Below are 15,241 nucleotides of genomic sequence, written 5' to 3'. Positions count from 1 at the left end.
CACTACGAACTGGGGCTGTATTTGCAGCCATTTAGTCAGGCTTCATTTTAAACCAATGCTGTCAAAAAACATTTTTGAAGCTTGAAGTGAGTGAAACTGGTGTCAGACCTGCTGCCGCAGATTAATTTGTTTGGCGTGTGGCTGTGGCACATAAGGCAGATAATCACTGCAAATCCTTTTCTTCCTCTTGAGCCTTTTCCATTCTCTCCTTCCCTCTCCCCACAAAAAGAAAAAAAAAAAACTAAATAAAAAGAAATGCAATCCAAAAATCTTAAACCCCTTTCATTTTAAGAGGGAAGTCTGCTGGGTATTTTCTTAAATGTTATTTTCCAGGTTTTGCTAAGGCATTTTTTCATCCCAGCCAAATTCAACACCTATATGAACTGCATTGGCAGGCCTTCAATTGTACCATGTCAGTTACAACCCCACAAGTTTCAATGATATCACCGTCACAGAATAAATCTCCCAAAACATACCAATGTGCCTTTTTCACAAAGAGCTCAGCTAAGACTTCTCTTCTGACCCCCCCCCCCCCCCCCCATCATTCTTTCCGACATTTCTCATTCTTGGAGATTAATGTTATGCAGCATCAGTGTCTGCAGTTTTGGCAGCATACAGCAAATCCAGCAGCAGATGAATTTGACAGCTGGCAGATGTTATTAAAAGCAAGAACAAACAAAATGCAGAAAAAAGAAGGAAAGGAAACATGACCAGGAGTCTATGGGAGCACCGTACCTTCCCATGCATGAGTAGTCGGATGGTTAACGTGACATTCAGGCCCCCTTCCGTCACTTTTGTGTCCTTTGCGTTCATAGTTGCTGAATCCTTTCAACACCTGGAAGCAGATCCTTATCCTTTCACTTTGTCAACCTGTGGAAACAAAACAGTGGCAGCATTCAGTGTTTACAGTGTTTAAAGCCAAAGCAAAATGATAGGCAGTGCTCAATTCAACATACCCTGGACAAGAAAGGAAATACAAAGCATGATGGGTCATGGGTATCACTGGCCAGGCAATATGTAAAAGTAGAGCATAGCAGGTGACATACATGCAGGCACCCTAGTGGCCATAAGAGAGCTAGAGGAGCACAGAAAGTTCCAGTAGTCTCTATTCTTCCTCAAACCCAAACATATTCCCACCAGTTTACCCTCACCTCACTCCCTCCCATAGTCCATCTACACCACATTCTCTCTATCCCTTCCAGCCTAGCCAGGCCTATCCATACCACCCGCACTCTTCCCCTCTCCAGCCAGTTCTTATCCCTCTTTCTTCCCTACCCAATTCATCTATAGCACACATTTTCTCTTCTCCCAGACTACCCTGATTTCTTTCTACTCCTCTTTCCCTTAATTTCTTCTTCCTCCTTCCTTATTCTGCTGTCTTCTGACTTCTTACTTCCTATGCATACTTTGACTTACATTTGGGGGTAGGGTACCAAATACCTTCTTCATCTGCTCTACTCCATCAACCTAAACTTCTCACATCCCTACCTCCTCCTGATCTGACCTGCTTTGCTCTCCCTCTCAGTCTTCCTCCCTTTCAGATTCCTTCTTACCCTTCTTTAGCTAGCGCCCTTTCATTGCAGATTGAGCTCACCCACCTCTTCTTTGCTCCCCATCCCTCAGACCACCTTGGCAGATTCAGTTCATATCTCAGTTTGTTACTCCTCTTCCTACAGGCATGGATTACCTTCCTGCTTCCCCTTCCCAGAACCCAGAACATTCTGTTCCCTGGAACCATTTCTGTCTTCCCATCTACTGCAGCACTTCTTCTGGAACTCATGGATTGCAGAACAGCAGTATTTCTTGTCCAGGGAATCCCTTTGACCCACTTCACCACCAGCATATCCAAGCCTTGAAAGCTTAGCAGTCAGTAGGTCCACAGTCCCAGGGCCACTGCTGCACATGGTGCCTCCCGCCCACAGCCTGAATTCCCTAGAGATCAAATGCTGAGTAGGAGATCTAGATATCATCCAGTAGTCCTGGACCCAGAAACATGAACTCATATTCACTCACTGCATGCCAGCCCACCCACCCGATACAGCAATAATGGCTACAGAGTGAGTGGATCACCTAGGGAACTCAGTTAGAGCTGGCTCTAGGCTATCTGGCATCTGTGCAAAAGTGGAAATCAGTATTCCCTTGGCGGTGGTAGCAGTGGCAAAGCGCTCCTTTCCTTCCTTTAGTAGAAGTGGTCACTCCAGCACAGCATCCTTCTTTTTCTCTCTGTCTACTAAACATCCCTTCTTTCTCCTTCACCTTCTGTCCAGGAACATTGGCCACCCAACCTCTTCCATTCCCCCCTGATTACATGATGTGAAAGGGCACAGGGTCACCAGCATAGCAGTACTCCTCATTCATGGTTTGGAGGTGCCATTTTAAAGCCTGGCCTGTAAAACAGCTTACACAGGAGAGAGAGCAGGGGGAAAGAAAAGCCATGAGGAGCAAACTAAGAAAACTTGAGATATGGTTAAGAGTTTAGCCATTAAGATTTAATATAAAATAAAATCTAGTCAAACTCTTGCAGTGCAGAAATTAAGGAGAACAGTACAAAATGGAGTGAGAGTGGCTAATGTGTATCGATCAAGAAAGAGATCTTGGGTTGACCGTATCTGATGAACTCAGAAGCAAAACAGCGAGACAGAAAAGAAGCGAGGATCAAAAGACTGTTATAGTACATACAGAGAGATATGACTGGTAGATCAAAGGAAGTGACGGGCTTCTATACAGATTATTGGTGAGATCTCATTTATAGTACTGTGTGTAATTCTGGAGTCCACATTGCCAAAGGGATACTGAAAGTCCAAAGAAGGGCAGACAGATAAGACCTTAAATATAAATAGTCTACAAGAGCAAGAGAGGGTGAGACAGGTTACCAACATTCCCATATCTCAACCTTCATAATACAAACAAAGGAAACAGTGGAAGAGAAATTCTGGAACAAGTGGTCATATGAAGCATAAGGGAAATAGATTCAAAGAGCAGCATAAGGAAATATTTCTTCATCGATAGGTGATGGAAACAGAAAATTAGAATTGTCTCTCAGTGGAGATGATAAAAGGAGATAATTCAAGAAATTTAGGAAATCATGGCATAAGCATAGAACATCTAATGAATCTGAGAATCAATTGATTAATGATATTACTTAACTGTGTTTGAACAAGTACTGTTTGTTATTTGAACTTGATGTTGACTAAAATTATTTCAACACAAAATTATACCTACTATTTACTCATTAGCACTTTGAGAGATAAGTTATATGATCAGGAACTTAATAAGATAATATTTTTCACCTTTCTTGCCCCTTTTCCAGATGAATAAATTTGACCGTTCTTTGAATAAGAATTACCACAAATTAAAAAAAAAAATTAAACAAATTTATATAGTTGCATTGCCACCAAATGTATACATACTTTTTGAATATTAATCTCATAGTAGGTAAACCTATTTATTTAGTTATTTATTTGCAGCATTTATATCCCCCACTTTCCCCCTCTTTTTAGGTGGCAAGAATATGTCTATTTAGAGCCTACTCTAAATGGAAAACTGGGTACCTATGTTTCTTTATAGAATACTAGTGGATCAGGTCAAATATTTAGGATTCAATTCTGTAAATGGTGCCCAAATTTGGGTGCCAATAAAATTAGCACTAATTGATATTCTAGAAACAGCTGTCAAAGTTGGATGCTGTTTATAGAATAGCGCTTAGCACCGGGATCCACACACAATTTTGGGCACAAGGATTTACACCAACTGAAACCTGGTGTAAATTTTCGTGCCTAAATTAGGTATGGATCCCCCAAATTCTATAACACTAAGCACAAATTCCAGGAACGCCCTTGATCCACCCATGCCCCTCCCATAGCTGTGCCCCCTTTGATCCATGCGCGAATCCTGCTGCCTAAAGATGTGTGCACAAATTTTAATTAATGATTATTAATTTTGCAATGCCGTTGAATATAAGTATAATTTGTAAACCTATAGCTTAGACATTTCAAATCACTTGACAACTGAATATTGACCTCTATGTTTTGATAAGAGAGAAAAGAGCAGAGAGATGGGGGGGAGGAGGCACAATGGAGAGACGTGCAGGAAGAGAGAATGGCAAAGAAGAGAGACATAGTAAGAGATATGCAGGCAGGAAAAGAAAAGAAAATAACAGAGAGAGGCATGCAAAGGATAGGAAAAAGAAACAGAAAAGAAGAGAGAATGAGAGAACAGCACATAGAAGTACACAGGGAGAGGAGAAATCGTAGTGCAGAAACAAATGGGGAAAGATATATGGAAAAGGGAAGAGAGGAAACAATAGAAACACATAGGGATTAGAAAGAAGAATGTGGAGAGAGAGGAAGAGTTGAGACCGACATGGGATATATAAGGTGCGGAAAGAAGAGAAGAGATATACATGGATGAAGACACAGAGGGCCACAGTGCAAAGATAAAAGCAGAAAAAAGAGACTTACAAAAAGAATCCTCCTTAATGACTTTTTTCCTAATCTATACCAGAACCAACCAATATTGATCCCTTCTGATTTGATTATTTTATCATATTATCATTATTGAACATTACACTTTTCCTACTCTCACTTGTATGTTATGTATTATCATTTTATTTACCCTACCTACCTGTTATTCTTGTACATTAATTGTAACAATATGCTGAACCTCTTACTCTGTTAATGGTGATGCCATTGCTATATAATGTAAGCCACATTGAGCCTGCAAATAGGTGGGAAAATGTGGGATACAAACGCAGCAAATAAATAAATAAATAAATAAATAAATAAATAAATAAATAAATAAATAAATAAGAGAGGAAAGACACAAGGAGGGAGAAAGTGGAATAGCTGAGATACACAAGAGATAGGTGTACAAGTGATGAAGAGAGAAATATAGGCAGAGGGGAAAGGGAAGGGGAAAGAGATGAAGCCCATATAGTAGAAAAGTAGAGAAAAAGAGCAGAGACACAGAGGAGGGGAGAAGAAAGACACAAGTATTAAAAAGGTCACAAAAAGTGAAAGGCAAAAAATGCCCTTTAACTTTGACAAAAATTGCTACAACAGAAATTCAGTGGAAGAGTAGCCTAATGTTGACAGCAGTGGGCTCTGAGACCCAGAAAGCTAGGGTTTAAATCTTCCTGGTGCTCCTTTTGACCTTGATATAAGTTGCTTCAGGTACAAAATTAGATTGTAAGCCCTCTAAGTATAGGGAATTACCTGTATCTGAATGTACCTCACCTTGAGCTTCAGGTCCCTAGTCATCATCCTACACAGGCAGAGAATATATGGGAGGGTGCAGGCATCAAAGAACAGGATGAGCCACACAGAAAGTACCCAGAGCAGGCAGCAGCAGGGAGCACCTAGCTGGGGAAAAGAGGCAACCAGAAGGAAGCGGTGATGATAAGGGCCTGAGGAAGGGTACATAAGTACATAAGTAATGCCACACTGGGAAAAGACCAAGGGTCCATCGAGCCCAGCATCCTGTCCACGACAGCGGCCAATCCAGGTCAAGGGCACCTGGCAAGCTTCCCAAACGTACAAACACACTATACATGTTATTCCTGGGGAGGGTGGTTTTCCTAATTAACCTTTTACAACCAAAATATTCTTGTTCATTCTCACCTTACTTTCAGAAAGTGATAAAAATTGGTATTTAGAAATAGCAGTGACAGTACTGTACAACACTAGTATCCAGTTTGGATGGAAATACAATATACAGTTCAAAGATTATTATGACAGTACATGCTTCTACTGCTGCTATAGAGCAGAGTTAGTAATTATAATCAGATTAGTGTAAAATAAACTCCTACAGTTCCCATCTTATGAAATGAAGGCAGAAAATAGAATGAGTATAGAACTAGGGAGAGCATAGCGGGGGAGAAATGTAGTCTACTGGTAAGACCATGTGACCTATGAAACATGAAATCCCGTATTTATTTATTAGAATTTATTTACTGCCTTTTTGAAGGAATTCACTCAAGGCGCTGTACAGCAAGAATAAATCAAATATAAGCAATAGACAATTACAACAGTAAAATATTCAAACAATAATACAATACTAACAACGTCAACACAGTACATAATAGAAGATTTTAATAGACAGCACAGGGTACAATCAAAGATGGAACATACAGATAGGTATGAGAGTAGGAGGAGTTAGAAAATAAGTGGACTAGTTTAAAGAAAGTTGCACATGAGATCAGAGAGGTGATTAAATATTATCTCAGCTAGGGTAGGAGTGGATAAACATGTTCTGCTGCACCGTTTCACTCCTTTTGTGTGTGTGTGTGAGACTAACAAATTAGTTACTACTTATGCATTGTGGGGGTGATTCTATAAGGAGTCATCTAGATTTAGGCAGAAAGTATATGCTCAATTGTTGGTATTTGAGTCATTTCCCCATGTATGTGAACACACATACATGTACATGACAATATTCTGGCTGCACCCTATTACGTATGCACATAGCAATCTTGGGGTCCTGTTTACTAAACCTCGCTAGAGGTGCATTAGTGTTTATAGTGCATGCTAACCATGTAGACGCCTAAAATAGTCCTATGGGTGTCTAGCGCACCTTAGTAAACAGGGCCCTTGGATTGCATATATTTTGCAGGTGGGCATTTATGTAGGTGTAAGTTTGGGCAGAACACACAATTCACATGTAAATTACAGAATAGTACGAGGCATTCTTCAACCATCTAGGCATGATCATCTACTTCTGCTCTCTGGCTAGTGTAAGAACTCACGTCTATAAATTAACACCCTAATTCTTGATATGGTGCTCAAAATTGAGTGTGCAAATTTGGGAGTGCATCCAATTTGTCTGCATAATTTAACTGATAAATGAGCCAATTAGTGCCGATAATTGGGTTCTAATCAGTTGTGTGGTGAGTGCATGGTTTGAAATTTCTAACCATGGATTAAGGGAGCGCGCTAGATGTGGTGTATTTAGATTTCTGCAAAGCTTTTGAACGATTCTGCATAGATGACTAATAACTAAACTGAGTGCCCTCGGTATGGGCCTTAAAGTGACTGACTGGGTTAGGAGCTAGTTGTGTGGAAGGCAACAGAGGGTAGTGGTAAATGGAGCTCATTCTGAGGAAAAGGATGTTACAAGTGGTATGCCACAAGGTTTGGTTCTTGGGCCGGTTCTTTTTAACATTTTTGTAAGCCATATTGCTGAAGGCCTGTCTGGTAAGGTTTGCCTCTTTGTGGATGATACCAAAATCTGCAATAGGGTAGACACACTTGGTGGTGTGAATAACATGAGAAAGGATTTAGTAAAGTTAGAGGAATAGGAATTTGGCAGCTAAGATTTAATGCTAAAAATGCAGGGTCATGCAATTTGGCTGCAAAATGCCATATGAACAGTACAGTTTAGGAGGTGAAGAACTTTTATTCACGAAAGAGGAGTGGGACTTAGATGTGATCGTATGTGATAATGCTAAAATGGCCAAGCAAGTAGAAAAGACGACGGCGAAAGCTAGAAGAATGATTGGGTGCATAGGGAGAAGAATGTCCAGTATGAAAAAGGAAGTGATGATGCCCCTGTATAAGACTCTGGTGAGACCTCATTTAGAATATTGTGCACAATTCTGGAGACCGCACCTCCAAAAAGATATAAACAGGATGGAGTCGGTCCAGAGGACGGCTACTAAAATGGTCAGTGGTCTTCCTCCTAAAGTGTATGGGGATAGACTTAAAGATCTCAATATATATACTTTGGAAGAAAGGTGGGATAGGGAGATATGATAGAGACATTTAAATATCTATGCAGCATAAATGCACAGGAGGTAAGTCTCTTTCAATTGAAAGGAAGCTCCTGAATGAGGGGGCATAGGATGAAGGTTAAAGGGGACAGACTCAGAAGTAACCTGAGGAAATACTTCTTCACGGAATGGGTGGTGAATTCGTGGAATGGCTTCCTGTTGAAAATAGAAAGCTTGGGACAAGTACATAGGATCTCTAAAGGAGTGATAGGGAGAGTAGATGGTTTGTATGGGTAGACTGGATAGGCCATATGGTCTTTATCTGTCTACATTTTTCTTTGTTTCTATGTCCTATCCAGTTAAGAGGGGAAGCTATCAATGTGGGATACCCTTAAGACGTGTTATTTTACTAGGCTTCATTGTATAAAATGGAACCTGTGCTAAAATAGCACGTCATAGTAAAATAACACATCTTAACAGTAGACTGCATTAATAACTATGCCCCTAATTCTTGTTGAATATTGAGCCCTAGGTTTTTATTGAACCTGCACAGTTGTAAAAATTTGGTAGATAAGAATGCTTGATTGTGTATGTATTTAGAGAGTCAGTTAGAAGGGCTAGTTTGGAGGGGAGTTTGCAGGGAAGTAGTAGAGGAATCACCCTGTTTTCTTTTTATTCTTATGTCTATCCAATTGATAGATAATTGACTGAATAATATTTGTGGTGAATGAGATTGTAATGTAATATACAGTGGGGGAAATAAGTATTTGATCCCTTGCTGATTTTGTAAGTTTGCCCACTGACAAAGACATGAGCAGCCCATAATTGAAGGGTAGGTTATTGGTAACAGTGAGAGATAGCACATCACAAATTAAATCCGGAAAATCACATTGTGGAAAGTATATGAATTTATTTGCATTCTGCAGAGGGAAATAAGTATTTGATCCCCCACCAACCAGTAAGAGATCTGGCCCCTACAGACCAGGTAGATGCTCCAAATCAACTCGTTACCTGCATGACAGACAGCTGTCGGCAATGGTCACCTGTATGAAAGACACCTGTCCACAGACTCAGTGAATCAGTCAGACTCTAACCTCTACAAAATGGCCAAGAGCAAGGAGCTGTCTAAGGATGTCAGGGACAAGATCATACACCTGCACAAGGCTGGAATGGGTTACAAAACCATCAGTAAGACGCTGGGCGAGAAGGAGACAACTGTTGGTGCCATAGTAAGAAAATGGAAGAAGTACAAAATGACTGTCAATCGACAAAGATCTGGGGCTCCACGCAAAATCTCACCTCGTGGGGTATCCTTGATCATGAGGAAGGTTAGAAATCAGCCTATAACTACAAGGGGGGAACTTGTCAATGATCTCAAGGCAGCTGGGACCACTGTCACCACGAAAACCATTGGTAACACAATACGACATAACGGATTGCAATCCTGCAGTGCCCGCAAGGTCCCCCTGCTCCGGAAGGCACATGTGACGGCCCGTCTGAAGTTTGCCAGTGAACACCTGGATGATGCCGAGAGTGATTGGGAGAAGGTGCTGTGGTCAGATGAGACAAAAATTGAGCTCTTTGGCATGAACTCAACTCGCCGTGTTTGGAGGAAGAGAAATGCTGCCTATGACCCAAAGAACACCGTCCCCACTGTCAAGCATGGAGGTGGAAATGTTATGTTTTGGGGGTGTTTCTCTGCTAAGGGCACAGGACTACTTCACCGCATCAATGGGAGAATGGATGGGGCCATGTACCGTACAATTCTGAGTGACAACCTCCTTCCCTCCGCCAGGGCCTTAAAAATGGGTCGTGGCTGGGTCTTCCAGCACGACAATGACCCAAAACATACAGCCAAGGCAACAAAGGAGTGGCTCAGGAAGAAGCACATTAGGGTCATGGAGTGGCCTAGCCAGTCACCAGACCTTAATCCCATTGAAAACTTATGGAGGGAGCTGAAGCTGCGAGTTGCCAAGCGACAGCCCAGAACTCTTAATGATTTAGAGATTATCTGCAAAGAGGAGTGGACCAAAATTCCTCCTGACATGTGTGCAAACCTCATCATCAACTACAGAAGACGTCTGACCGCTGTGCTTGCCAACAAGGGTTTTGCCACCAAGTATTAGGTCTTGTTTGCCAGAGGGATTAAATACTTATTTCCCTCTGCAGAATGCAAATAAATTCATCTACTTTCCACAATGTGATTTTCCGGATTTAATTTGTGATGTGCTATCTCTCACTGTTACCAATAACCTACCCTTCAATTATGGGCTGCTCATGTCTTTGTCAGTGGGCAAACTTACAAAATCAGCAAGGGATCAAATACTTATTTCCCCCACTGTATAGATTTCTGTATTACAATTATTTCTTTTTATGTTTCTTTATAGGAAATGTAAATTGTCATAATACATTTTTAAAAAGAACTTGTCTGAAGTCAATTTTGCAGGAAACTTAATAAAGTCAGTCTTCATGGGAGGAGAAACCAGTTTCCTGAGTCTAAATTTTGAAAAGTATATCTACCAGATTACGGAAAACATTCCTTGGGAACATCTTCTTGGTTGTGTTTTCGCATGGCTTTCGAGTGTTAGATGTCTATCTCGTGACCAAAGCATACAAAGAGAACCCATAACCCACAAAATATCTACGAATCCACCAGCTATGACATTCAACCTTCTATACTATCCTTCCTAAAACCTTCCTTATCTTTTCCCTTACTTAACCCTGACTTAACCTTTGTATACTACCAATTGTATCTGGTATCCCATAATGAATATGCCATAACAAAACTCTGCTACACTACCAATTGTATCTGACATCCTGTAATGACTATGACATAACAAAACTCTGTAAGCCACATTGAGCCTGCAAATAGGTGGGAAAATGTGGGATACAAATGCAATAAATAATAAAATAATAATAATAATAAGTCAAATTAATAGTTCAGTTTAATTTATTGGTGATTTAATATATCGTCCTTCATAAAATCAGAGTGATTAAAAATAAAAGCAATGCACAATAAAATTTGAAAAGAACTCCAACTACTGCAAGAAAAGAGAGAATAGAGAAAGCTAGAGGATAGCTCATAAGAAAAGGGAGGCAAAGCTGCTCAGTCTGCAGTCTGAGTCAACTTGTTGTAAGAAACATTTTTTTAAATTATACGTCTTCGCCATTGTTTGAAAAGGGCCTATCTTCCCCACCCCCTTCTCTGTTCCCTCTAGTATGAGACAGAGCAGGAACAGAAAGCTGGTGAACCGTAGCACAATGGAGAGTACGGATGGGTCTGTAAGGAATTATTAAAGATGTGAGATAAGCAGGGGCATCTGAATGAAGAGCTTTATCTGTTAACATTAAGACCTTATACTGTATACAGTAGGAAATAGGTAACCAGTGATACTGTTTGAACAAAGGAGTAATGTGATCAGAAAGGATTCATATAGCATCATTTTGAATAGTCTGCAACATTTTAATGAGTGTGGATGTGATAGATTACTTCAAGAATGTTGTCACATTCTAATGTTTAAATTGCCACTGATGGATTATTCAGAGGATTTCTAGTTTGTAACCCTTCACTTAGCTCTGGAAGGAACTGACTGACCTCTAGTCCTCTGCCAACTATTAACTCAGCATGCTCATCCCACATTCTTCCTCCTTCAGCTCCACCAAGGTCAGGAACTCTGTCCTGGGACAGCTCAGCTCTCGTGAAATCCAGCGATCACAAGTGCCCAGCATAAGAGCACAGAATATCTTGGTCCCACTCCAATTATGCCAATCTCTCAACCAGAACCAAGAATACGACAGGGCTGAGGGAAACCTCAGCATCCAGTCACACTGGACCCATCTGATTGAAACGATGCAGGCTGTGACAGGTGCCGTGTGATTAAGCACATTTGCTGAGGCACTGGAGTCAGAGACCTGGCCTAAGCACCTCTTGTGCTTCTCCACAAACAAGGAAACCAAATCCTCACTCAAAAGACAAGAAAGAATAGAGATCAGAGCACCAAACAGACACTGAGTTCCTATCTAGCTTATAATTGAAAGTGATCGCCGGCCATAAATCGGGAGATGGCCGGCGATTTCGCAAAAGTGGCGAAATCTGTATAATCGAAAGCGCCTGTTTTGACAGCATCGCCGCTTTCCCTTCGCCTCACCGGTGAAAGTTCAAGGGAGCGTGTCGTCAGCGAAGTGAAGGCGGGACGTGGGCGGGCATGGGCGTGGCTACCAGATGGCCGGCTTTCGCCGATAATGGAAAAACAAAAAGCGGCGTGAATCAGTATTTCGACGGGTTTACTTGGTCCTTTTATTTTCACGACCAAGTCTCAAAAAGGTGCCCCAACTGACCAGATGACCACTGGAGGGAATGGGGGATGCCCTCCCCGTACTCCCCCAGTGGTCACCAGCCCCCTCCCACAGTACAAAATGAAAACTTAAAACCTTTTTTGCCAGCCTGTATGCCAGCCTCAAATGCCGTACCCACCTCCATGACAGCAGAATGTCTTCTATCCTCTGACGGCGGCTCTGGGCTGAGTGTGACACCTGTTCTGGCACTGCAGAGTCACATAAGCAATGCATTGTGGTGGGTGTAGGGTAGTGGGCTCCGTGATTCCACTAGCTTGTGTTCAATGCTCACGATGTTGGTAGTTGGTAGGCTCTACTCCCATGGTGCTTTTCCCCCTGCTTACTGGGTCAGAGTGTGCCCTGTTTAGTTTCCGGTAGTCCATGAGGTAGTGGCCATTTTTGTAAGTCAGTTCTAGATCCTTTTCATGTGTTACCCACATTAGAGAATGTAGTAGTTCTGAAAGTGGGCATTGTACAGCATTCTGCCAGCTCTGACCTACTGCTAATCTCAGTACCAGGGAGACTCTTTGCCAGTAGGGCACAACCTCTGATCTGCAGTTAACTGTGAGTAAACGTGCTTATTCCAATAAAGGAGTTTTTCAAAGGGTGCCCAGGTGGTGTCCTGGCATGTAAGGGGGACCAGTGCACTAGAAATGCTGGCTCCTCCCACGACCAAGTGCCTTGGATTTCGCCAAATTCGGGATAGCCGACGGTTTTTTCCATTATTGTTGAAAAACACAACTGGTCATCTCAACCCTGGCGATGTCTGGCATTTGGCTGGGCTAAACTGTATTATCGAAAGAAAAGATGGCCGGCCATCTTTTTTGATTATATGGTTCCGGCCAGCTGTTGCGCCGCCGCCAAAATAGATCGCCGGCCAGCTGTTGCGCCGCCGCCAAAATAGATCGCCGGCGACCTATTTCGCCGGCGATGTTCGATTATTCCCCTCTATGACACCACTTTGAATTTGTTTAAACCCCTTGTGGTAACATCAGCAAGAGCAGGCCTGAAGCCACGAAAACTAGAGCCTCAAAACGGGTGCAGGGAAAGGAAAATACTATTTATTATAAGTATCAGGTATGGGTCCTGTTTCATTCACAAGTGGGGAGAAAAATTAAACATAAAAATGTTCCTTAGAAGTAACAAGATTCTCCAGTAGCCTGCTCCTGCAGAACCACAGCATATATTACTGTCTCTCAGCATGGCAATACATTTTACTTGTCTCTGACCTGGTTCCCCAGAGTTAACAACGTAGTCTTTAGCAGCTACTTGGGTCAAAATCCAAAGTTGCAAGATTCTAAGTTGAATTTGGCCTACCTGACTGTAGCAGTTGCAGTTCACACGTAGGTGTTGGAGGCATATGCAATTGGGCATCACTGCTTCTCTCTGGGCCTCCTTAATCTAGCTGTGCCCTGGGATTTTATACTTCCTGGACCATGCCCTCCTGGCTCCACCCCTTCTGTATCACTTCCCCCTTGGGCAAGACTATGGGTTTTAAAGTGGCTCTGATACTTTGAGGGAATATCCTTAAAGGGACTTGGCAGCATTCTATAGACTCCTTCACACCCCCTTTTAAAAAAAACACCATAGCTATCAGTACTAATTTACATTTTAATTATATCATTTCCATCATTTAGGCTAATTAATTCAACACTTTTAGGAAAAAAAATGTGCAGAGGCACTAGTAACAGTGTTGCATGACAAAGTTGGAAGACCTTCTTAAATCGTCCTTCTTTTGTTTGTCCAGTCATTTCTTAAATATGCATTGGCCAATTTAGTTGATGGTGACTTGACTTAGAAGGCTGAATTCAAGAACCAAGTACACTAAAAACCACCCTCAAGCTTCTATAGGAGCCTGTATTTTTGGTTCTTATCTTGCAATCAAGTGTTCTTAAGTTAGCCATTCCCAACCCAGTCCTGGGGAAACACCTAGTCCCATCAGGTTTTCAGGATATCCACAATGAATATGCATAAGACAAATTTGAATGCACTGCCTCAATTGCATGCAAATCTCTCTCATGCATATTCATTGTGGATATCCTGAAAACCGTATGGGACTAGGTGTGCTCCAAGGACTGAGTTGGGAATGGCTGTCTTAAGTTCAAATGATATTAATGGACATATTTTTGTTTCTGAGGGATCCTTTTATAAAGCTGTGTAAGGGCCTGCGTTAGATCACTCAGCTACCATGTGTCAAAAACATGCGATAGAAAATATTTTCTATTTTCTACCGTGTGGTGCTTTTCCGGCGGTAAACAGCAGGAGAATGTGCTGCATGCCTACTGCCTGGGCAGCACATGAGACCTTACCGCTAAGTCAATGGGTGGCGGTAAGGTCTCAGGCCATAAATGGATGTGTGCTGGTTGTTATTTTGCCGCACGTCCATTTTCCGGCCTCTTAAAAAAAAGGCCCTTTTCCCAGGATGCGGTAAAAACTGACTCAGCGCGCGCCCACAAGATGCGCTCGCACTTCCGCAGGCCACTTTTTGCTGTGGTTTAGTAAAAGGGCCCCTAGTACAGTAAGAAATGGCATATCGTATTTGAAAGTGTACTCTTCCAATACCAGAAACAGAGTAAACCAATAATCTGAATAATTATTTGCTGACACAGGTGATGCTGTCTCAAAGCTATCTTCCCATGCTATTGTTTGTGTTTTCTATGAGTCAGATCTCCTTTTCCAAAAGTGTAAAGTATATGATAACTCCCACTACAGTACAATCCTACCAGCTGCAAATAAAGCCTCACCACAGGGATAAAACACCAAACTGTCAAACACTGTGGGTGGGCAGCATTTCAGATTATAACAGCTTTTAAACAACCCTCTTAGGATTAATATTTATGTTCCCATTGCCAGCTTTATTTCTGTATACGATCTGTGCTGTATATAAGTGGGGTAGACTTGCAATATGGTAGAGAGTAGAGATCTATAAAATCCTGAGCTGAGCGGAATAGGTAAATGTGAATCGACTATTTACTCTTTCAAAAAATAGAAAGACTAGGGGACACACCACGAATTTACTAGCTAGTACTTTTAAACAAATAGGAGAAACTTTTTTCACTCAAGGCATAATTAAGCTCTACAATTCAATAGTAAAAGTGGTTAGCATAGCTGGGTTTAAAAAAGGTTTGGATGATTTCTTGGAAGAAAATTCCACAAGGGCAAAATTTAGATTTTTCTGGATTTCCTCTCCTATCAGTATTA

General features: G+C 41.6%; 1 protein-coding gene across 4 annotated transcripts in view; it reads right to left on the bottom strand.

Moving 5' to 3' along the window:
• The window catches only part of LOC115471036 (poly(rC)-binding protein 3-like), a 1,141,923-nt gene that overhangs the window by 157,229 nt on the left and 969,453 nt on the right, over nucleotides 1-15,241 (bottom strand). For all 4 annotated transcript variants that reach the window (XM_030204708.1, XM_030204727.1, XM_030204715.1 and 1 more), the window contains one exon: nucleotides 736-870. In XM_030204708.1, the coding sequence (XP_030060568.1) occupies nucleotides 736-813 (78 nt within the window). In that variant the 5' untranslated portion in view covers nucleotides 814-870. The remainder of the gene's footprint in view (nucleotides 1-735; nucleotides 871-15,241) is intronic.

The sequence above is a fragment of the Microcaecilia unicolor genome, chromosome 1 (assembly GCF_901765095.1).
Source record: "Microcaecilia unicolor chromosome 1, aMicUni1.1, whole genome shotgun sequence".
NCBI classification, from domain to species: domain Eukaryota; kingdom Metazoa; phylum Chordata; class Amphibia; order Gymnophiona; family Siphonopidae; genus Microcaecilia; species Microcaecilia unicolor.
Note: the sequence above shows the minus strand (reverse complement) of the source record. Positions and strands in the feature narration are given on the sequence as shown.